At 41.3% G+C, this 24,877-nt stretch overlaps 1 protein-coding gene across 1 annotated transcript; it reads left to right on the forward strand.

The window, feature by feature from the left end:
* The first annotated feature begins 647 nt into the window (after window positions 1-647).
* On the forward strand, window positions 648-23,544 carry LOC129649277 (myosin-4). Its single transcript, XM_055576519.1, has 38 exons — window positions 648-868; window positions 968-1,111; window positions 1,219-1,375; window positions 2,133-2,160; window positions 5,135-5,249; window positions 5,336-5,428; window positions 5,559-5,622; window positions 6,251-6,349; window positions 6,443-6,546; window positions 6,699-6,837; window positions 7,038-7,156; window positions 7,248-7,397; window positions 8,662-8,832; window positions 9,613-9,919; window positions 10,761-10,831; window positions 11,399-11,486; window positions 11,567-11,684; window positions 11,997-12,120; window positions 12,210-12,346; window positions 12,467-12,722; window positions 13,424-13,666; window positions 13,981-14,157; window positions 14,369-14,514; window positions 14,764-14,854; window positions 14,949-15,338; window positions 15,841-15,967; window positions 16,378-16,496; window positions 16,623-16,819; window positions 18,010-18,193; window positions 18,280-18,445; window positions 18,547-18,671; window positions 18,935-19,243; window positions 19,881-20,084; window positions 21,342-21,467; window positions 21,557-21,727; window positions 21,803-21,907; window positions 22,012-22,107; window positions 23,392-23,544. Exons 1-38 carry the CDS (start codon window positions 665-667, stop codon window positions 23,542-23,544), a joined length of 5,817 nt encoding a protein of 1,938 aa, XP_055432494.1. The 5' UTR covers window positions 648-664.
* The last annotated feature ends 1,333 nt before the right edge of the window (window positions 23,545-24,877 follow it).

Genomic DNA, 24,877 nt, shown 5'->3' on the forward strand with positions numbered 1-24,877 from the left:
TTTACTTACCTAATACCTTTGAATTAATCAAGAGTATATTTGTGTTTATCAGACGTTTTCAACCTGGAATTTTGTTCAAATAACAGATTTACCTTTTCATACATCCAATTTTAATAATTTTCACATTCAATTAATAAATCTAGTTTTAATAATTTGAGGCAGGAGGAAAATTTCCCTGAGTAGTTGAGTTTTTAAAATAAGTTCATTTAGATGGTAAAGCCATTAGAAATAGTTATTTTCCATTTCTTTTATAATCACAATGTCAAAAAAAAGGGGAGGGGGCAGGGGGTTTGGAAAAGGAAACAACAACAACAAAAAAAAAAGGAGAAGAAAAAATTCTGAACACATTGGAGAGGTTGCTGGTTGAAACGTCAATTACTCCACATTTGTCAAGGATGGATAATAATGCAGAGGATAGAATACAGGCTTAAATATCACAAATACTAAACTATCAAGATAAGACTTTCAAATCAGTGATCTGCTCTACCAGCACACTGGCATAATACACAGAAGTCCTCAAGTCAGAGTGAGGAATAAGCACAGCCACTGAAGCATACTGACCAAAAAGCAATGGGAAGAGACCCATCTGCACCCTGGTTCACCGTCCAGCTCTGTCTCTCCATCTAGGTATCTGCTGTTCTGCTGCCACCAGTAACCTGCAGCCATGAGTTCAGACCAGGAAATGGCTATTTTTGGGGAGGCTGCTCCTTACCTCCGAAAGTCTGAAAAGGAGCGCATTGAGGCCCAGAATAAGCCTTTTGATGCCAAGACCTCAGTCTTCGTGGCGGACGCTAAGGAGTCCTTCGTGAAAGCGACCGTGCAGAGCAGGGAAGAGGGGAAGGTGACGGCCAAGACCGAAGCTGGGGCGGTGAGTAGAGCATCTGGAGGGGATGCAATGGGGCCCCACTGCCAGTTAGGAGAGCCGACACTTCTTTACCGACCTGGCTCCTCTTGTTTGACCTGACAGACAGTAACTGTGAAAGAAGACCAAGTCTTCCCCATGAACCCTCCCAAATATGACAAGATTGAGGACATGGCCATGATGACCCACCTGCACGAGCCTGCTGTGCTGTACAACCTCAAAGAGCGTTATGCAGCCTGGATGATCTACGTGAGTTTGTTCTCATGGACTCTGTTCACACAGGTGGTTAATATTTTGAAAAACAGTATTGATGTCCTCATTAAATAATTATATTCCTTTTTTCCTTTGTGGTGCAGACTTACTCAGGCCTCTTCTGTGTCACCGTCAACCCCTACAAGTGGCTGCCCGTGTACAATGCAGAGGTGGTCACGGCCTACCGAGGCAAAAAGCGCCAGGAGGCCCCGCCCCACATCTTCTCCATCTCTGACAACGCCTATCAGTTCATGCTGACTGGTGAGTTGGATGTTTTCCATGTGCATCTTTTTAGGAGATGAGACTCTAGGAGAGAGAGACTAACCATAGGAGAAAGAGACTCTACCCATCTCAACACACTCTTTGAGGTGGTCCCTGAAATGCCATTGCCCTTTGCCCGGAACCAACCAAAACATACTCCAGATTATAAGGTGTATCTGGAATTAGAGCGGTCATACTATGAATCTTCCTGGAATGCTGTCTCAGCTAGACCATTCTAAGGCACAACAGCACCCTGGGGAAAGGACTGAGAGATTTCCTCTTCAGAGAGAGCAGAGCATCAAAATGAGCCTTTAGTTTTCCCCGAAAATACGACTAAGGCTATGATTACTTCCAAAGCTACCACCTTTACTATACTGACTCCTTCTCCCACACTAAAAATATCTCTAATGCCTTTTTTTTTTCATTACTTCTTGTACTTACAATAAACATGCTACTAACTTGTCATCTAAATCCACCTGAAAACCCAAGTCCACTTGGCGTACATTTAGTGTGGTGTATAAAAAGAGAAAGTCTGCTGCTTCCTTGCAGTGTTCTGTTTGAGCGGTGGTCTGTAAGCTGATGTGATGAGGGGAGCCTCAGGGAGCAGGAGAGAGGGGAGCTGGAAAAGGTGCTGGGCCTGGGGACCACCAAGCCCTCAGGATTGCTGAAAAACACTAGCTTCATACCATTTTATTAATTTACCATTTACAAATATATTTAAAAATTGTATTTACTGCCTATAATTTCTCTTTTATAGACCGAGAGAATCAGTCAATCCTGATCACGTAAGTAGACATGATGCTTTGTTTTCATGACTGAAATAGCTGCTGGTTTTAGGAACTCTACTGACTTAGCTTTTTTTTTTTTTTAATCTTTATTTATTTTATACAACTGTAAAAATTATATATTATACATAGCATGCCTGCTCAGTCCATGGGATTTCCCAGGCAAGAATACTGGAATGAGTTGCCATTTCTTACTTCAGGGCAAATATTTATTTTCATTAAAAAATTTTAATGTACAAATACATCTTTGTGTATTCAAATTAAACTATTTTTTGTAGCTTCTTCCTTTTGTTTCACAGTTATTAAGTCCTTTCTCATTCCAATGGCTCAATAATAGTTAACTTTGTCATTCATATTTGTTTTTCATAATTTTTTTTATTTTTTATTTTTTTTACCATACAATATTGTATTGGTTTTGCCAATCAACATGAATCTGCCACGGGTGTACACATGTTCCCCATCCCGAACCCCCCTCCCACCTCCTTCCCCATACCATCCCTCTGGGTCATCCCAGTGCATCAGCCCTGAGCATCCCATATCATGCATCGAACCTGATCTGGCGATTCATTTCACATATGATATTATATATGTTTCAATGCCATTCTCCCAAATCATCCCACCCTCGCCCTCTCCCACAGAGTCCAAAAGACTGTTCTATACATCTGTGTCTCTTTTGCTGTCTCGCATACAGGGTTATCATTACCATTTTTCTAAATTCCATATATATGTGTTAGTATACTGTATTGGTGTTTTTCTTTCTGGTTTACTTCACTTTGTATACTTCCCTGGTGGCTCAGACGGTAAAGCGTCTGTCTACAATGCAGGAGACCCAAGTTTGATCCCTGGGTTGGGAAGATCCCTTGGAGAAGGAAATGGCAATCCACTCCAGGACTATTGTCTGGAAAATCCCATGGACAGAGGAGCCTGGTAGGCTACAGTCCATGGAGTCACAAAGAGACACGACTGGGCAACTTCTCTTTCACCTTTTACACCTTGTATAATAGGCTCCAGTTTCATCCACCTCATTAGAACTGATTCAAATGTATTCTTTTTAATGGCTGAGTAATATTCCATTGTGTATATGTACCACAGCTTTTTTATCCATTCATCTGCTGATGGACATCTAGGTTGCTTCCATGTCCTGGCTATTATAAACAGTGCTGTGATGAACATTGGGGTACCCGTATCTCTTTCAATTCTGGTTTCCTTGGTGTGTATGCCCAGCAGTGGGATTGCTGGGTCATAAGGCAGTTCTATTTCCAGTTTTTTAAGGAATCTCCACACTGTTCTCCATAGTGGCTGTACTAGTTTGCATTCCCACCAGCAGTGTAAGAGGGTTCCCTTTTCTCCACACCCTCTCCAGCATTTATTGCTTGTAGACTTTTGGATTGCAGCCATTCTGACTGGTGTGAAATGGTACCTCATAGTGGTTTTGATTTGCATTTCTCTGATAATGAGTGATGTTGAGCATCTTTTCATGTGTTTGTTAGCCATCTGTATGTCTTCTTTGGAGAAATGTCTGTTTAGTTCTTTGGCCCATTTTTTGATTGGGTCATTTATTTTTCTGGAATTGAACTGCAGGAATTGCTTGTATATTTTTGAGATTAATTCTTTGTCAGTTGCTTCATTTGCTATTTTCTCCCATTCTGAAGGCTGTCTTTTCACCTTGCTTATAGTTTCCTTTGTTGTACAGAAGCTTTTATTTTAATTAGGTCCCATTTGTTTATTTTTGCTTTTATTTCCAATATTCTGGGAGGTGGGTCATAGAGGATCCTGCTGTGATTTATGTTGGAGAATGTTTTGCCTATGTTATCCTCTAGAAGTTTTATAGTTTCTGGTCTTACATTTATATCTTTAATGCATTTTGAGTTTATTTTTGTGTGTAGTGTTAGAAAGTGTTCTATTTTCATTCTTTTTTTTTTAATTTTATTTTATTTTTAAACTTTACAAATTTGTATTAGTTTTGCCAAGACCCATTTTCCCAGCTGCTGCTGCTAAGTCACTTCAGTCGTGTGTGACCCCATAGACGGCAGCCCACCAGGCTTCCCCGCCCCGGGGATTCTCCAGGCAAGAACACTGGAGTGGGTTGCCATTTCCTTCTCCAATGCATGAAAGTGAAAAGTGAAAGGGAAATCGCTCAGTCATGTCTGACTCTTCACGACTCCATGGACTGTAGCCCACCAGGCTCCTCCGTCCATGGGATTTGCCAGGCAAGAGTACTGGAATGGGGTCCCATCACCTTCTCCATTTTCCCAGCACCACTTGTTAAAGAGATTGTCTTTTCTCCATTGTATATTCTTGCCTCCTTTGTCAAAGATAAGGTGTCCATAGGTGTGTGGATTTATCTCTGGGCTTTCTATTTTGTTCCATTGATCTATATTTCTGTCTTTGTGCCAATACCATAGTGTCTTGATCCTCTACATAGAAAACCCTAAAGACTCCACCAGAAAATTACTAGAGCTAATCAATGAATATAGTAAAGTTGCAGGATATAAAATCAACACACAGAAATCCCTTGCATTCCTATACACTAGTAATGAGAAAATAGAAAGAGATATTAAGGAAACAATTCCATTCACCATTGCAACGAAAAGAATAAAATACTTAGGAATATATCTACCTAAAGAAACTAAAGACCTATATATAGAAAACTATAAAACACTGGTGAAGGAAATCAAAGAGGACACTAATAGATGGAGAAATATACCATGTTCATGGATCGGAAGAATCAGTATAGTGAAAATGAGTATACTACCCAAAGCAATCTATAGATTCAATGCAATCCCTATCAAGCTACCAACGGTCATTTTTCACAGAGCTAGAACAAAGTATGGAAATACAAAAACCTCGAATAGCCAAAGCAATGTTGAGAAAGAAGAATGGAACTGGAGGAATCAACCTGCCTGATTCAGGCTCTACTACAAAGCCACAGTCATCAAGAGAGTATGATACTGATTTGGTTTTTATCTGACAGCGGAGAATCCGGGGCAGGAAAGACTGTGAACACGAAACGTGTCATCCAGTACTTTGCAACAATTGCAGTCACTGGGGAGAAGAAGAAGGAGGAACCAACTTCAGGCAAAATGCAGGTGGGTCTGGTTGCCAGGTCAGCATGTGGGCTGTCAGGTGAGAAACTCCCAAGCCCCAGATGTGAGCACTGCTCTTGCCTTGGCAGGGGACTCTGGAGGATCAGATCATCAGTGCCAACCCCCTGCTGGAGGCTTTTGGCAACGCCAAGACCGTGAGGAATGACAATTCCTCTCGCTTTGTGAGTCTCTGGGTCACAGAAGGGTTTTCTCGGGTCTTAAATGCCCTCAAAGGCATCTCTGAGTCATTATTTCAATCTCTTCTTACTCATGTGCTGTTTTGTATGTAACATCATCTTTTTCACTTGCAAGGGTAAATTCATTAGGATCCACTTTGGTACCACGGGGAAACTGGCTTCTGCTGATATTGAAACATGTGAGTAACAGGACCTTCTAAACAGAATCCAGAATGACAGTGATAGACTGGAGGAACATCTTACAGCTCCTGCTGGGCCTAAGAGCCTGTGCAACACCAAACATGCCCTTGGGAAATGCCAGTCTAACCAGAGCCAAAGGTGTACTTCACCCACTTCAGTCAGGAGCTAACTCTGCTATAGAAACTGCGAGGAATTGTTGGGCTTGTCAGAAGAATTTCAGCCTCACAAGACATTTCAAATTTTTCTAAGAAAAAAGTAAGACTAGGGGTACATTAGTTGGGTTTAGTGTATGAATTTTCTTCCTTAGTGCGAGCTTGATAAATGTTGCTCTTAGTAACTATTATTAAGTGAGCAGAGATGCTGAGGAGGAACAGGTTATCAAGAATCAATTATCAAGGGTCCTATGCATGAGAAATGAATATGTCTTCAGACAGACAACTTTAGTTTCCTTCAAGAGGTGGTGAGAGTAACCACAGTGGTAAAGACAAAATTACATGGTACCTCATGGGACCATTCAGCTGAAATCACAAGGGGCCAATGACATTTTTAGTTCATGACCCCAAGAACCAGTCACTCCCAGAACTTTATCAGTTTTCCCTCTAATCCCATGTCCACTTGCCATTGCAGATCTTCTGGAGAAGTCTAGAGTCACTTTCCAGCTGAAGGCAGAAAGAAGCTACCATATTTTTTATCAGATCATGTCTAACAAGAAGCCAGAGCTAATTGGTATGAAAAAGCTTAAATATGTTAAGTTAAAAGCTAACATCTTTATTAGTCCCTTCTAACATTAAACATACACCCTGAATTCTACGTACCCAGAAATGCTCCTAATCACCACCAACCCATATGACTACGCCTTCGTGAGTCAAGGGGAGATCACAGTCCCTAGCATTGATGACCAAGAAGAGTTGATGGCCACAGATGTAAGTTTCACATGCAGTTTTTAAAACGAATTGGTATATATGGGAATGACAGTGACAACCCTGCTGTAGGTGTGGTTCAGGACACAGAACAAAGTCTCCTAAGTAAGTTAGTGTCTTATGTCCTAATTCTGTCCTCTCATCTCTCATGGCAGAGTGCCATTGAAATCCTGGGCTTCACTTCTGATGAAAGAGTATCCATCTACAAGCTCACGGGGGCAGTAATGCATTATGGGAACATGAAATTCAAGCAAAAGCAGCGTGAGGAGCAAGCAGAACCAGATGGCACTGAAGGTACCAAATGAACCCCCAAGTGGGCTGAATGAGAGAAAATAGGCAAGTAAACTGACTCAAGCTCATGTCTCGTGTACACCTGAGCATCTGATGGACGCACAAATCAAACCCCACATAGCAGTGATTCCCTCCTTACTCTGCCCCTAGGTGTTGTGGGGCCACAGTAGGTCATGATGGATGTCTGAATTGTGTCTCTGCAGTTGCTGACAAGGCTGCCTACCTCCAGAGTCTGAATTCTGCTGATCTGCTCAAAGCCCTCTGCTACCCTAGAGTCAAGGTTGGCAATGAGTTTGTCACCAAAGGCCAGACTGTGCAGCAGGTAAGTGCACAACCTTCGTGCATCACACATTTTTTCAGGCCTTCAATTCATGTCTTTAATAAGAGCAATAATCATTACTCTGTCCATGAAGGTATACAATGCAGTGGGCGCTCTGGCCAAAGCCGTCTATGAGAAGATGTTCCTGTGGATGGTAACCCGCATCAACCAGCAGCTGGACACTAAGCAGCCCAGGCAGTACTTCATCGGGGTCTTGGACATTGCTGGCTTTGAGATCTTTGATGTGAGTTAGCAGAAACTTTGCAGGAGAAAAGCTTACCAATCTTGCTTCAGCAGTCATTACTAGAAAGAGTCTATATAAAAAAAAAAACAACCAGTTAACACCATAACACCTTAAACTGACACATGAAAGACAATCAAAAAGTCCATGAAAGGGCATCAACTTTGGGTTCAAACTCCACCTCTGTCATTTCCTACCTGTGAACTTGGATAATGGAAATGGTATTGACCCCAAACAGGGTAAATTCAATTAAGACCTGTATAGAAAGCTCATAGCACCCCAGATAATGGATCTACTTCTGTGAATCATTTGCCATTACAAGATTTCTGGATTTAAAGACCTAAGCGCCATCCCCCAGCACATAGTTAGCACTTTCATAGTTAGCAGAGATGGCTGTGTGGAAGACAAGGACAAATTCAAAGCACAATTCTGAAATTCCTACCTGCCCTCCATGGCCAGTAGACGGGATGGAAATGGCACGGTAAAGAAACTCAAATTCATCTGCCTGAGACGGAATACCTCCCATACAGTTTACCCAAGTATTCTCCCCAACAACAGTGTCTCAGTGTCTGATCCAGAGGTCTCATTTCCACACCTTTCTCTATGAGTGCACTCATGGACACTGGATGAGATTTTCTGGGTTTAGGAACAAAAGCATTTCCAGAAATCCTCAACCCAATATGGGAAGGGAGGAATAATCTTGTTCCAAGCAACAATATGAAGAGTAATTCACATGTTTTCAAATGAGAGCTAAGGACAGTGTAAGCCGGCAACCTTTTTGAGAGTTTTCAATAACAGTTTTTTACTGAGATATAATTCACATCTCATGCAGTTCATCTCATTCCGTTAAAGTACTGAATTCAGTGGATTCTGATACATTTACAGATGTGTGCAATAGATTCTAGGACATTTTCATCCACCCAGTGGGCAACTGCTCCCCCCTAAGCAGTTAGTTCCCATCTCCCTCTTACCCCATCCCCTGGAAATCTGCTTTCTGCCTGTATGGATGTGCCTATTCTGGACATTTCATGTAAATGACATCATACACTACGTAGAGCTTTGAACCCGGCTTCCTTCGCTCAGCCTAGTGTTTGCAAGGTTCACCCGTGTCTTAGAACCTCTTTGGCTTCTGTGTATGGGGACATGGCTCTGAGTCAGGTTGTGTTTTCATGCAGGGAGCAGTTAGGCTAACTATGTCAGAAGAGTCCTTTCAAAGAGAAGCTGTTATCACAAGAAGAATGTTCACTTGTATTTTCTACTTATTTAGTTCAACAGCCTGGAGCAGCTGTGCATCAACTTCACCAATGAGAAACTACAACAGTTTTTCAACCACCACATGTTCGTGCTGGAGCAGGAGGAGTACAAGAAGGAAGGCATCGAGTGGACGTTCATCGACTTCGGGATGGACCTGGCCGCCTGCATCGAGCTCATCGAGAAGGTTCGCCTCCCTTTCTCAGACCACAGGTCACACTGCTGACCCGTATTTAGAGGAAAATCACAAATCTCACTGCACACTCTGGTAAAAGGTTTCTATTGGTAACTAAGATCAGGGAAGGTCCTTTGGCCAACTCTGAGGTAGATGATCTGATGAAAGGAGACTGAGTCTTTTCTAGAGTCCAGAACTCTACCCTTCCTCATAGTCTGATGACAAGTCTGATTCTTAAACCATCTTTCCTTATTAAAGAGCTCTGAGGAGAGCATGATTCACTTATTTCTCTGTCAGTTTTGGAGCCATTCCTGCTGGCATTTGAAGGTGGAGTTCCTAGTACTTGAAAGCAGGGGCTCTCAGTTGTGCCAAAGACCCCACAGGTACTGAGTAAACCTGCACATTCCCCTAGGCTCGCTCCCAGAAACATTTTGGGGGAACGGTGGCGTAGAGCCTCGGGATCTGCATTTTTACCAGGTGTTTCTGACACAACCCATTTGCAAGTCACACTCGGAGAAACATTGCTCCAAGGCTTTGGGGCAAAGACACAAACTCCACCGGAGGTCCTTCCTTGTTCATCTTACTCTCCATCATATCCCAGAGCCCAGCACACGCCTGGGTGTTGATAGACACCCAAGTAATCCTTGCCATTTAACAACTTCTGACCAAAGAAATGAGTTTTCACTAACTGTAAAGAATGATACAATGTATTTACTCAAGTAGGATCAGAATGCTACCCATTATTTCTGCAGGCAGACAATTCAAGTGGCATGTTGCTTTTCATTCTCTCAGCCTATGGGCATCTTCTCCATCCTGGAAGAGGAGTGCATGTTCCCCAAGGCCACAGACACCTCCTTCAAGAACAAGCTTTATGAACAGCATCTTGGAAAGTCCAACAACTTCCAGAAGCCCAAACCTGCCAAAGGCAAGGCTGAGGCCCACTTCTCCCTGGTGCACTATGCGGGCACCGTGGACTACAACATTGCCGGCTGGCTGGACAAGAACAAGGACCCCCTGAATGAGACAGTGGTCGGGCTGTACCAGAAGTCCGCAATGAAGACTCTGGCTTTCCTCTTCGCTGGAGGTCCAAGTGCTGAAGGTTATTTTTAAGATCAATTATATATCCTTAAGAGTCTCAAAACAGAAATACATTGCTTATCAGAGACAGATACAACAAAATCTACCATTGAAAATACTGGCCAATGTGGAGCTAATAGAAAGAGGTATATTTAATAAGCATGGTATCATTCTAAGATCACAGACTTTCAAAGCTACAGTTGACACTATGCATCCTTTGTCTATAGCCTCATTTCACCAATGAGGAAACAGAGACTCCAAGAGGTTAAGGGAATTACTCAGGATCATAGAGCTCATTTATACCATTTTAACAATATTGGGGTTTTCAAGGATTCAGCTAAGCTAGAAATGAGGACATCTTTTGCCAGCCCACCAATGCTTAAAAAATTGAAGTTTGATTCTCCTAAATCCCAAATGTGCAAGTAACAGGACAAAGGTACGGGCAAATAGGAAATAGGACTTCCTTGCAGGTTACCAGAGGTTCACCACCTGGGACCAAGCATGCAACTTTGCCTTCCCTCCTGGAACTGTGTGCACTAAAGAGGCATTACTACTCTGTCTCCTGGGCACTTCCTTCAGGGGACAGACTTGGCTGGTTTGGAGTAGCTGTGTCCCATCCCTTGCCCACATATATTCTTTTCACCTACAAGTTTTTTTGTTTGTTTTTGTTGCTGTTGTTCTAAATGCCTATTACATGAACCAACACATATTTTCTAATTCTAAAGTTGAATGGGGAGAGACATGGAAAGAATAGGAATGACACAAGTGAATGAGTGCAAATTTAAATTCTCAAGGGAATTTTGGCAGCCATGATGTCTATGGATAATTGCAAATAATTTTAATTTTTCCATTTCATTTTTCAGAGGGTGGTGGTGGAAAGAAAGGTAGCAAGAAGAAGGGTTCTTCTTTCCAGACCGTGTCAGCTCTTTTCAGGGTACAGTATATTCTTGAATTCCAAAGGATTACTTTTGTAAAAAATAATATTAACATAACTTAAAAAATTATTTCAAAGAAATATATGGTGAAACTGAGGTAGTGACATACTAAAAAAAAAAAAACTGGAAAATTCCTTAAGGAAAAATTTAGCAAAAAGACCCATGGTGTGTCTCTTCTTCACGTAAACTTTTAGGATAAATTAATCATTTACCCCTTAAGCCCAATATCTATAAGTCCTGCTAGTAAGCAAATTTTACATGAAATCAAACCCTCCTTGAAGCAGATGTAGTCAGTTACATCTACTTCATATGACTGAAGTCTCAATACAAATTTTCTCTGATTGGCAGTGCTTGGAAAATAAACTGAACTTGGCTGATTTTTTGTAACCCATTATTTCCTCTCTATAATCCATACATATGATTTCTCATGGTCATTATGACTTGTTTTTCATTGAGACAGCTCATTAAAAGGTGAAATGGGGGCAAATTCACTAAGGATCATCGATAGGAACTCTCTTGTTGGTGCAACTAGAAATTATTTTGAAACTTTTAACATGGTTCCACAGGAGAATCTGAATAAGCTGATGACCAACCTGAGGAGCACTCACCCCCACTTTGTACGCTGCATCATCCCCAATGAAACTAAAACTCCTGGTAAGGCACTTCTGATACCCAGACAAGCTCCAGTGTGACTTCTCAGGAGACTATTATATGGAGAACATGTCTTTTTTTAGGGGCCATGGAGCACGAGCTGGTCCTGCACCAGCTGAGGTGTAACGGGGTGCTGGAGGGCATCCGCATCTGCAGGAAGGGCTTCCCCAGCAGAATCCTGTATGCAGACTTCAAACAGAGGTTTGTGTCTCTTTATTTTTCCCTTTCAGTGTGTTAGTCTATATAAAAGTTGCCACAAAGCTCATTTGTAAGACTTTTCCTTGAAAAATGAGCTCCAGCCATTTTAAAGGTGATTGTAAAAGAAAGAAGCCTTGGTTTATATAGTCATTAAGTTTTTCATCCTATCTTCTCAAGTTTTACAAAAGGCACTGATGGTTTTAATGGAATTTTTTTCTCCAAAACTCAAATTAATTTTTTCAATGGTAGCTACCAAGACTTTCATTTTTTTTTTCAGTGAAAACCCACATTTTTATATTCTTTTTATTCTGACAGATATAAGGTTCTAAATGCAAGTGCTATCCCAGAGGGTCAGTTCATCGACAGCAAGAAGGCTTCTGAGAAACTTTTAGGGTCTATTGACATTGACCACACCCAGTACAAATTTGGTCACACCAAGGTACCAGCAACCCTAATTTCTATCATAATTCACCCCCTCTGGGCTTTCTTATGAGCAGAAGTAACATATTTAACTTGTTCTTTGGCAAGGTTTTCTTTAAGGCTGGCCTGCTGGGAATTCTAGAGGAAATGCGAGATGAAAAGCTGGCTCAGCTCATCACACGCACTCAGGCCATTTGCAGAGGGTTCTTGATGAGAGTGGAGTTCAGGAAGATGATGGAGAGAAGGTGAGGAAACAAGTACAAGTCTCACTTCTCCACATTTTCATAGCTTAATCCAGTCATTATTTTTGTTGAGAGATGTTAACTTGCCACATTCTTCTTCACTTGCCACTTTTCTTCCAACAGAGAATCTATCTTCTGCATCCAGTACAATGTCCGTGCTTTCATGAACGTCAAGCACTGGCCCTGGATGAAGCTGTATTTCAAGATCAAGCCCCTCCTCAAGAGTGCAGAGACAGAGAAGGAGATGGCCAACATGAAGGAAGAATTTGAGAAGACCAAAGAAGAGCTGGCTAAGTCAGAGGCGAAAAGGAAAGAACTTGAAGAGAAAATGGTGACTCTGATGCAAGAGAAAAACGACTTACAACTCCAAGTTCAATCTGTGAGTATGAGACATTGCACAATTCAGCTACATAGCAACCAATCACTGACTGGATATGAGGCTTTTTTAAACTGAAGATTTATAAATAAATGGTTTCCACTGAAGCATTTGTTGCAATTGTTTACCCTTCAAAAATTCAAAACTCAGACCTAAAAAAGAGTAGATGCCAAGTCACAAATTATGCCCTCTACGTTCAATGCACATTCATGCATAGTTTGGCCACCAGTAAGCAAAGTCACACACAAAAAAAATCCATAAAAATTTTCCTTTCTTTCGAGAACCTTCCCTTGCATTATAATGTTCTCCTCTTAATAAATGTTTTTGTGCATAAAATGAAAGTTATGTTGCTTTTACCAGGACAGAAAAAAGGCTAAATTAATCCCCCCTCAAATGTGAGAAAACTGATCCCTAGAATGAATAAGTAACTTTTCCAAAGTAGCCAAGGAGCAGATTTTGCCAAAAGGCCAATTTTACTGATTTGACCTTCCACACACGGATATTTGGAGGAAATTCACTATTATATTTATTTAATCAGTAGGTTGCAATTACTAACATTTTGTGCATTTGATTAAGTTGACAAGTTAGTTGGCATATGTGTTGACCATTCTGACTGAGTCATTGAAGTTTGCTCCTTTTAACCCATTGTTGCGTATTTGCAGATACAGTTTAAACAAATGAATATGTTTCCTTTCTCTCTCTAGGAAGCAGATGGCTTGGCTGATGCAGAGGAAAGGTGTGACCAGTTGATTAAAACCAAAATCCAACTTGAGGCAAAAATCAAAGAACTAACTGAGAGAGCAGAGGATGAGGAAGAGATCAATGCTGAGCTGACAGCCAAGAAGAGGAAACTGGAGGATGAATGTTCGGAACTGAAGAAAGACATAGATGACCTTGAGCTGACACTGGCCAAGGTTGAGAAGGAGAAACATGCCACAGAGAACAAGGTACAAATCATGACCCATTTTAAAGTGTTTACAAGTGCGAGCTTGTTACTGATATATTTTAACTGCATATTTAATCCTGAAATTATTGAATATGAAAAGATAATATTGTTATAATTATGTCATCTCTTTAGTCTTCATCATTTTTATCCATTTACCTAGACCTTTATCGCCCATATTTTTCAGCTACATAGGCCTGGGTTAACTTCCAATTTCCATTTTTCATCTCAGGTTGACATTATTCTAAAATATTACTGTGTTTCTCATCAAGACAACAGAATGTCATTAATATTCCTGTAATTTGTTTAACTCTAAAGGTGAAAAACCTCACAGAAGAGATGGCAGGCCTTGATGAAACCATCGCCAAGCTGACCAAGGAGAAGAAGGCCCTTCAGGAGGCCCACCAGCAGACCCTGGATGACTTGCAGGCAGAAGAAGACAAAGTCAACACCCTGACCAAAGCTAAAACCAAGCTAGAACAGCAAGTGGATGATGTAAGTGTGAAAAACACAGTGTTTCCTCTTAAGGTGAGATAAACAATTGTGACAGGCAACCATCAGTGATGCTCATAAGCCTTTAATTGCTTTTTTGGAAATAATTAAAGCTTTCATGCTATTTGCTGTATCTTTTAAAATTCTCCTGTGCCTTTGAAAGCTACGTTCAGTGCTTAAGAACTGAAACAAATAAAATGCATTATAAACTTAGCTTGAAGGATCCCTGGAACAAGAGAAGAAACTGCGCATGGACTTAGAGAGAGCCAAGAGGAAACTGGAGGGTGACCTAAAATTGGCCCAAGAATCCACAATGGATATAGAAAATGATAAGCAGCAACTGGATGAGAAACTTAAAAAGTGAGTATGAGAGAATACATTTGTAAGCTTCTCACTATCTAGATTTTGAAAATATTACTTCACGGCACACAGAAGAAAAAAAAAATAACATCTTTGACTTTTGATTTAATGAAAATGGTACATTTCTGACTTGTAAAACACCCACTTAGCACTTCCTCATCACCAGCCATACAAAAATGTTCAGTTACACAAAGAAAAGAAGACTGGCAAGAAGACAGGGCGTGAGCTAACATGCTGCTCTCCTAACAGGAAGGAGTTTGAAATGAGCAATCTGCAAAGCAAGATTGAAGATGAACAGGCCCTCGCGATGCAGCTGCAGAAGAAGATCAAGGAGTTACAGGTAAGTCCGTGGTTTCTGTCAGTCTCATCCATCATGACAAAATTACCAATTAGCTTTAAAAAGGAGCTCACAATGAGCTTCTCCCCACCTCCAGGCCCGCATCGAGGAGCTGGAGGAGGAGATCGAGGCCGAGCGGGCCTCCCGCGCCAAAGCAGAGAAGCAGCGCTCAGACCTCTCCCGGGAACTGGAGGAGATCAGCGAGCGGCTGGAAGAAGCCGGCGGGGCCACTTCCACCCAGATTGAGATGAACAAGAAGCGGGAGGCCGAGTTCCAGAAGATGCGCAGGGACCTGGAGGAGGCCACCCTGCAGCACGAGGCCACGGCTGCTGCTCTTCGCAAGAAGCACGCGGACAGTGTGGCTGAGCTGGGGGAGCAGATTGACAACCTGCAGAGGGTCAAGCAGAAGCTGGAGAAGGAGAAGAGCGAGATGAAGATGGAGATCGACGACCTGGCCAGCAACATGGAGACTGTCTCCAAAGCCAAGGTATGTACTAACCTGTCCCATTTCATCTTATTTTCCATGACTCAAAATGATTGAGTTTCTATATGATCTAATCTAACTGTACAAGCCTTAGATGTTATTTCAAACTTTAAAATTTTTATTAATAGATATTACTATATTGAAGTGAATTATTTTAATCTTCCTATCTCATTCGTAGAAAAATCACTTTAAAATTTGTCATTATTACCACGAAAGGATGAAAATACAGAAAAAAAAAACTTATGTCAAAACCATATTCTCCATGATGCAGAATTTAAATGACATTCTAGTTTTCCAAAAGATAATAATCTAACTTTTACAATAGTTCATTTATTCATTTAGCCAAAATGAGGTGCCTCTGACTTTGCATCCAAGGCACTGTGCAGAGCTTTGCAGTAGATAGGAAGGTAAAAAAAACTCAGCCCCTTTGAGCAAAGAGTTACAGCTCCCCAGACTTAGAAAGAGAAGCATGTTATCTTTCCCTGTTTTCTACTTCCCACCACAGGGAAACCTCGAGAAAATGTGCCGTACACTAGAGGACCAACTGAGTGAAGTGAAAAGTAAGGAAGAGGAGCACCAGCGCCTAATCAATGAACTATCAGCCCAGAAGGCACATCTACACACCGAGTCAGGTCAGTGAACGAGGAGGGCCTGGAGTGCAGGGTACACCTATCAAAAAGGAATCATTTCTTTGGCCATGTACACCCCTTTATCATTGATATGTTATTCCTCCATCTTTTTACTGTGAGACAGGTTGATTACAAGTTATAATCAGAAAAAAATTTAATCTCAATGGGCTGAAGAGTTTTTTTTTTTTTTTTGCCTCAGCATTACTCAAAACACCCCCCTCAACCTTAAAATACCAAAGAAAACTCCCACACTTTTTGAAGAAAAGAGCAAGAAATAAACTTCTCAATAGCATCCAAGTTCTTGAGTTACTCTCCCTGTCATATGAAATAACAGAGTTCTGGTGTTATTTCATTCATTAAGCTATTCTTCACCTAGACAACAGAACTAAATCACCACATTCTGTCTCTCACAGGTGAATTTTCACGACAGCTAGAAGAGAAAGATGCTCTGGTGTCTCAGCTATCCCGAGGCAAACAAGCATTTACACAACAGATTGAGGAATTAAAGAGACAGCTAGAAGAGGAGACTAAGGTGAGAATTCTCCAGCTGATACCTTCAGTCACTTGAACTCTGCAGCATGTCACCCTATCCAACTCTACACTGAGAATATCAGTGATCAGAACATAAACTTATAGAGCACACTTTCTGTTGGTCCAGGCCAAGAGTGCACTGGCCCACGCCCTGCAGTCAGCCCGCCACGACTGTGACCTGCTGCGGGAACAGTACGAGGAGGAGCAGGAAGCCAAGGCCGAGCTGCAGAGGGCAATGTCCAAGGCCAACAGTGAGGTGGCCCAGTGGAGGACCAAATACGAGACGGACGCCATCCAGCGCACGGAGGAGCTGGAGGAGGCCAAGTATGAGCTCTTAGCAAAGCGGGTGGAAAGAAATAGACATTTTAAAATAGTGAAGCAAAAATAAAAGAAAGAGACTATTCCATGGAGATAGGGGAAGGATTTCAGCCTATTTATGAGTGGTGGACTCCACCATATTCTCCTTCTGTCAGCCCAGAGTATGTCCACTAGAGAACAGGCCAAGACCAGAGCCCTCACCCTATTCTGGTCTGTTACAAAAGCAGCTTAAATTTCTTTCCACCAAAATGAATTAATAACTATCAGCATATCATTTATGAATTAAGAAGAATTCATTTTCTTTAATATAAGGAAAAACAGAGGCACTGAGACTACCTAGTACATTATTATGAATATTATAATTAACAGCAATCCATTTATCCTTACCTGGAGTACTATTAGTTCAGAATAAGACGATCATACTTTCCCATCATTTAACTAACAACCAGTACCAATGAACTTACTAATTACACACGCTGTGGAATAAAACTCATGGGAGGTACACATGGAAGGAAAATAACCAATACATTCTAGTGAAGGAAGTTTTCTCAAGTTTGATTTATCTCAGCAGTTGTCAGAATTAAACAGAATGAGAGAGTTTGATGAGCTTTTGCAGAGGAAGCATCCTGGTTATGAGTGTGGGCTGAAAGAGAGCAATAAGACTTTGGAGAAATGTAATAAGGGAATAATATTTATTCTCTCAAGGGACCAAACCTATTAGACTATTGATTAATTGTATGACATTGACAGTGTCGCTCTGGGCCACAGTTTCCTCATTTGTAAAGAAGACAAGACTAGAAAATGGTTGAGGATCCTATTCAAAGTTAAAAGTCTTTAATGCCAGGCTTCCTCTTCATGGCTGTCCCTTCTTCCTCACCCTCACATCCTCACATTGCTTGCTCCACTCAAGTGCTTTCTCAGAATCTCCATACCCCCTCCACCATTACCACCAGCAAACACACCAAAATGACCTCATACATTGTTGACTATCTCCAAGATAAAAAAGAATTCACTAGGGAAAACAGAACTGCAGAAGAGATAAAACAGGTGCTGAGAAGGTATTTTAGAAAACTGTAACAACTCATGGGCAAAGGAGCAAAAAGTCTTGGTGAAAATATGCTAGTCAGCAGCTTGATAACGTTCATGGCGGTAACTCTGACTCTGCTCTTGGTCATTCACACTGACCAACTTCTCAGGAAGAAGCTGGCCCAGCGTCTGCAGGATGCTGAGGAACACGTAGAAGCAGTGAACGCCAAATGCGCCTCCCTTGAGAAGACCAAGCAGAGGCTCCAGAATGAGGTTGAGGACCTCATGCTTGACGTGGAGAGGTCCAATGCTGCCTGCGCAGCTCTTGATAAGAAGCAGAGGAACTTTGACAAGGTGGCTCAGCCTATATAAACTCCACCCATGTTTTATTAATACTTAGTCTCCCTTTCTCCATCAGCTGACAATTTATTGTTTTTCAGGTCCTATCAGAATGGAAACAGAAGTATGAGGAAACTCAGGCTGAGCTTGAGGCCTCCCAGAAGGAGTCCCGCTCTCTCAGCACTGAGCTGTTCAAAGTCAAGAATGCCTATGAGGAGTCCCTGGACCAACTTGAAACCCTAAAGAGAGAAAACAAGAACTTACAGCGTGAGTCTTTGTAACCTTTCACTTTCAAAAATGGTAGACAGGTATCTTTTCAATTTTTCATCTTTCTCAACTGAACTTTGTGTTTTATTATTAAACTACAGAGGAGATTTCTGACCTGACCGAGAAAATTGCAGAGGGAGGAAAGCATATCCATGAACTGGAGAAAGTAAAGAAACAAATAGAACAAGAGAAGGGTGAACTACAGGCTGCTCTAGAGGAAGCAGAGGTACATGTTTTGTTTGCTCACCTATCCATTATACATAAATTGAAAAATTAATAGCCACTGAGATCTATCATGCTGCAAACTTTCAGGGGATAACTCATGTTATTCAGTAAGAAATATTGAATTGTACTTTAGGAATATAGAACTAAAAGGTTAACTAAGCTGTATTGGAGTTTGTGAGTTTTTCTAATGCCTTCTTGAAGAAATCATCATAAGGTACACCCCAAAACACTCCTTAGATAATTTAAATGTTTCTTTTTCTAAAGGCATCTCTTGAGCATGAAGAAGGCAAAATCCTTCGCATCCAACTTGAGTTAAATCAGGTGAAATCAGAGATCGACCGGAAAATTGCTGAAAAAGATGAAGAAATTGATCAGCTAAAGAGGAACCATCTCAGAGTTGTGGAGTCAATGCAGAGCACCCTAGATGCTGAGATCAGGAGCAGGAATGATGCCCTGAGGATCAAGAAGAAGATGGAGGGAGACCTCAATGAAATGGAAATCCAGCTGAACCATGCCAACCGCCAAGCTACTGAGGCAATAAAGAATCTTAGAAACACACAAGGAGTACTGAAGGTACATTGGGATAAACAAACATGGTGTTATACAGTCTGGGAGCAATTGTGTGACTCAAATTTTAATATTTCAGGAGGACTATATGCCATAAGTCATCGAATAGTACAGTAATTCATTGAAGTTTTGCTGCACACAGTTGAAAAACAGCTTAATTCTTAAAAGCCCAGGGCAGAATTTACTTTGTCATCTGAAAAGAAGACAAAGTGATGAGGGGTGACAAGACAGAGGTAGTGATGAATGATTTTAGCTACATACCACTGCACAAATCACTTCACTTATGTGGACTGCATGTGTTTAATGTATAAATAGAAACATAATATGTATATCTCTATTTATTTAACTTTCATAAAATAAGGCCATTTTATTAGCTCATCTCTAAGGATACTTTCCTAATGCAAAATTGTATAGCTTTATTCATGGCATTTTCTTTAATGACTCAGGATCTAAAATAATATAACATCACGTTCTTGGGTAGAACTGCCACCCAAGCTACAAAGAATTTGTCTTTAAAGAGACTTGAGGATTTTTCCTGTCCAATCACGCACTCAGTTGTCAAGATCAATGTGTGTACGTGACCCTAAAGTTGCATTTGCTTTAACTGGAGCATGTGTAAGAGTCCTTTGCTCCATCTGCGCAGGACACTCAGCTCCACTTGGATGATGCCATCAGAGGACAGGACGACCTTAAGGAGCAGCTGGCCATGGTTGAGCGCAGAGCCAACCTGATGCAGGCTGAGATTGAAGAGCTGAGGGCATCGCTGGAACAGACAGAGAGGAGCAGGCGAGTGGCAGAGCAAGAGCTTTTGGACGCCAGTGAGCGTGTGCAGCTCCTGCACACACAGGTGAGGTTTGGGACTGTGGTTGAGCAAATGCACTCCCTGAAGCTGAAGACCATTGCAGAGGATAAGCTTGTTCAACAGTAAGGAGGAACCTTGGCTAGGGTCCCTCCCAGGAGTTCAGAAAATGTACAGCAGTAAATATGCACTGGGGTCCAGCAGATTCACAAATACACTTATAGGCTGGCTTAATCATGTTAATTTGAAATAATTTACTGTTCTAGAAACTTCTGTTTAAAAAAAGCACAAAAGACCCTCTATTAATAATCATATTTACAACATCGGTAACCCATCTTATCTTGTAACTCTAAGCTGCAAAGAGATAAATCAGATGCAAGAAGGCCACAGTACCTCCAGTCAGCATTTGTTGTTTATACTGGATTTGTGAAATCAGTGGTGGTTATATCCTCACAATGGCTAATAAGCAGCACTTAATATTCATGTAATAAATGTCATGGAAAGACATTCACAATATAATAAGTTTAAAAAGCAATTTAATCATATAGAAAGCATTATCCTTTCTTTTAAAAATACCCAGAAAACATCCAGAAGTGTAAGCAAAGGTTTTATCAACAGTTATCTCTGGGTAGTAAGAATATAGTAATTATTCTTTGTCTCTTTTTTGCTAATTTATATGTCAACTATTTTTTTTTACAATAAGCATATATTATTGTATACTTTTCTAAAGTTGTGATATATGGAAATAGCCGTCAGGAAAAGTTAAAACCACATACTACAAAATAATTTTAAAATCAAGTTAAAATGCAGCATTTTTGTTACTCATCATTAGTATCCTTGAATTGACTGCCTATTTCAAATACTGTCAACTTTCTAAAAATGTAAGAGATCCTTGGTTCATTTTTGTACCAATAATGATGCTATTTATCCATATAGAGCCAACAAATGTGAATAAACAACTAAAAATTAATCATCCATTATTCATCACGAGCTATGTGATGTCACCTGCAGCACGTCACAGTTTTCCCTGGGGCAGTGGTCGTGCTTTATACTTACAGCAGCCACTGATAGTAGTTGAATATGCTTGGTATCCAAAATTAATTTCATCTGGAAGAATCTAAAAGAATTTTTATTAATATACATAGGTATGTAGAAAGAAGAGAAGTGAAACTTAGAGTCGACCTTTGATTTGGTTTTTATTCTGAATATTTATGATCAATAATTTTATGCCTAGTAAAAATAACAATGTAAATAGGTATAATACAATTAAATGATCTTGTCTTCTTTTTTACTAATTTGAAACAGAACACTAGCCTGATCAACACCAAGAAGAAGCTAGAGACAGACATCACTCAAATCCAGGGAGAGATGGAGGACATTGTCCAGGAAGCGCGCAACACAGAAGAGAAAGCCAAGAAGGCCATCACTGATGTGAGCAGAGGGCCACACTGGGTCATCAAGCTAGAATCTTGATGGGCTGTCTCACCTTTCTCAACTAGTTTTATTTTACTGCTAATTAGGCGGCCATGATGGCTGAGGAGCTGAAGAAGGAGCAGGACACCAGTGCCCACCTGGAGCGGATGAAGAAGAACTTGGAGCAGACGGTGAAGGACCTGCAGCACCGTCTGGATGAGGCTGAGCAGCTGGCCCTGAAGGGCGGGAAGAAGCAGATCCAGAAACTAGAAGCCAGGGTGGGGCTCCCAACCCATTCAACTCCCATGCTGCTAGTTACAGCCAAGTGGCTAACCATCTTTGTACTCTTACAGGTGAGGGAGCTCGAAAATGAGGTTGAAAATGAACAGAAGCGCAATGCTGAGGCTGTCAAAGGTCTTCGGAAACATGAGAGAAGAGTGAAGGAACTCACTTATCAGGTGACAAGCTTTTCCATGTAATTCAGGCCTACTGCTTTCAAGAAAATAAAAATAAATTGTTTTCAAATTATGACACTATCTACTTGCTACCTCTTTCATTGCAGACTGAGGAGGACCGCAAGAATGTTCTCAGGCTGCAGGACTTGGTGGACAAGTTACAAAGCAAAGTTAAGGCCTACAAGAGACAAGCTGAAGAGGCTGTGAGTACCTCTACAGCGAGAGAAAAAGGTTCAGGAGCAGGGCCAGGTTTTGTGGAGACAAAAGGTCAAAGAATTTAAGAGGCTTTTTTTTAAGGCAAAGAACACAGAATTGGGAATATGAAAGTGGGTTTGAAAAATGAATATTTAGAAGGAAAAAAACCATAACACTAATTACCAGAGCCTTGGAGATTCAGGTTCATTTCTTCTGAGGTCTCCTTAAGCAGTTTTCCAGACATGATAGTATAGAAATGTTTCTTGGTTATAACTCACTTCCCTCCCTATCTAAAACACTCAGCAACAACGAGTACTCACAGAGGTGTGCAAATGAGGGCTCTGAATCTAAGCCTTATTTAAGTTTATGATGAATCCACCTCAGAATATTTCTTTTTCATTTGGTTGCAGTTCTCTTTCTCATGGGCTTACCAGGCGGCTCAGTAGTAAAGAAACCGCCTGCCAATGCAGGAGACTCTGGTTCAATCCCTGGGTCAGAAAGATCCCCTGGAAAAGGAAATGGCAACTTACTCCAGTATTCTTGCCTGGGAAATCCCATGGACAGAGGAGCCCGGTGGGCTACAGTCCATGGGGTCACAAAGAGTCGGACACAACTTAGCGACTGAGCACTTAATGCACACTTTCTCATACTATTAATTCTAAAATCCTTCCTGAAGGTTCTCTGCATCCAATACTACCACGGTACCCTGCTGCTAAGTCGCCTCAGTCGTGTCCAACTCTGTGCGACCCATAGACGGCAGCCCACCAGGCTCTGCTGTCCCTGGGATTCTCCAGGCAAGAACACTGGAGTGGGTTGCCATTTCCTTCTCCAATGCATGAAAGTGAAAAGTGAAAGTGAAGTCACTCAGTCGTGTCCGACTCTTCGCAACCCCATGGACTGCAGCCTACCAGGCTCCTCTGTCCATGGGATTTTCCAGGCAAGAGTACTGGAGTGAGTTGCCATTGCCTTCTCCACCTACTTTTAAGAATTTGTTTTACAGAAACAAGGTTGATTCAAATTCCTGCTACTTTGATCTCCCTGTTGTCACTGTAGCATCTTAAGTTTGCCAAGAAGAGAGTTAAATAAGAGATAAAGAATAGGGAGTTGTAAGCCCAAACAACACAGAGGCGAATGTGTGGGATGCCCTGTCCCAAACAGGTATATTACCAAAGAACAGAACCTTCTGCTTCTTACTTATGAAGCAAATCCTGTAGCTGCTCCTAGTAAGAAAGGCAATAAGAATCAGGAAATGTCACATTTTCTTGTTCTCTCAAATGCATTTCTTTTCTCAGGAGGAACAATCCAATGTCAGTCTTGCCAAATTTCGCAAACTCCAGCACGAGCTGGAGGAGGCTGAGGAACGGGCTGACATTGCCGAGTCCCAGGTCAACAAGCTGCGGGTGAAGAGCCGGGAGGTTCACACAAAAGTCATAAGTGAAGAGTAATTCATTCTAATGTGAAAAGGTGACCAAAGAAATGCACAAAATGTGAAATTCTTTGTCACTGTCAAATGTAATTTTAATATCAAGGAAATAAATCAGTAGAGAATTTTGCAATCTAAAAATATGTGTGTCTCTTAATTACAAGCTCAACAGTGCTATTAGAACTAAGTCATTCATTCAACATTTGTTATGCTCCTACTGTGTGCAGTCAGAGACAATGACAAAAAATGAATGCGGTCAGTGAACCAACTTTAATAGAAGGCAAATGAAATGAAGCGAAGGTGTTTAATGGACCCTCAATTCCATTCAACCATTTTTACTGAGTACCAAGAATGTGTCTGTACAGAAATGGGCACCATGGATATGACCACTGTGTCCCTGCTCTTGAACCTCAAGCCAGCAAGTCATGGCAATTCAGATTCTGGTACAGTATGCATACTCTGCAAGAAGCATGAAAACAAAATGTGGTAACAATAGAGAATGAGATGCGAACCTGGGGAATCCAGGAAGGCATCTCAGAGGAGACGGAGTTAGCTCCTAAAAGATGAGTAGATAGCTATCATGTGAAAGAGAAAAGGAGATGAGCATTCTAAGAAGAGAAAACAGCATGAGATCTCAGAATAGTTGAAGCAGAGGCTCCATGAGCAAAGAGCATCTGAGAAGGCCAGAGACGGAAGCTGAGATCTGACTGTGAGGGGCATGGCCCCACACACAGGCCTGAGGAATTAGGACAAGCATCTAACTGGTCACACTTCATGTGGAGGAGAGTTGATGTAATTCTGGTAGTAGTGTGGAGGATGGAGGGGAATAGGAAAGAAGAGAGCCTGGAAAGACTGTGGAGCTTTTTACATGAGATAGACTGCAGATGACAGTGACAGAAATGAACAAGAATGCAGCATGAAAGCAAGGCTCCAACACTGCTATAAAGAAAGGCCTGGGAGAGCATGAGAAAGGTAGAGTTTCACACCACTCAAACCTCACAGTCACTTTGTAGTAACAGATTTTATTTCCTTCCGAGGGAAAGCTTTTCCTTGGAACCACCTATCTCTCCAAGAAGAAGGACAGAACTTTTAAGATAAATCTTCCTTTTGACCTAATTTCTACACACACTCCTGCTTACCAAGAAACCTAAATTTTCTCAGTACCATACATATTTCAAACAGGAACTAGAAAAAATTTCTTAATATCAAAAAGAATGTGACTGAAATTTTATCACAGCCATTGCCGGAGTACTTTTTAAAAATACTTCTTAAAGCTTACAATTTGGTTTCACTCTGTAGACATTTAAAAACAAGCTAGTCGAACCCCAATTTACTCTTTTACAGGGCATCCCTCT

Source organism: Bubalus kerabau, chromosome 4, assembly GCF_029407905.1.
Source record: "Bubalus kerabau isolate K-KA32 ecotype Philippines breed swamp buffalo chromosome 4, PCC_UOA_SB_1v2, whole genome shotgun sequence".
NCBI lineage: Eukaryota > Metazoa > Chordata > Mammalia > Artiodactyla > Bovidae > Bubalus > Bubalus kerabau.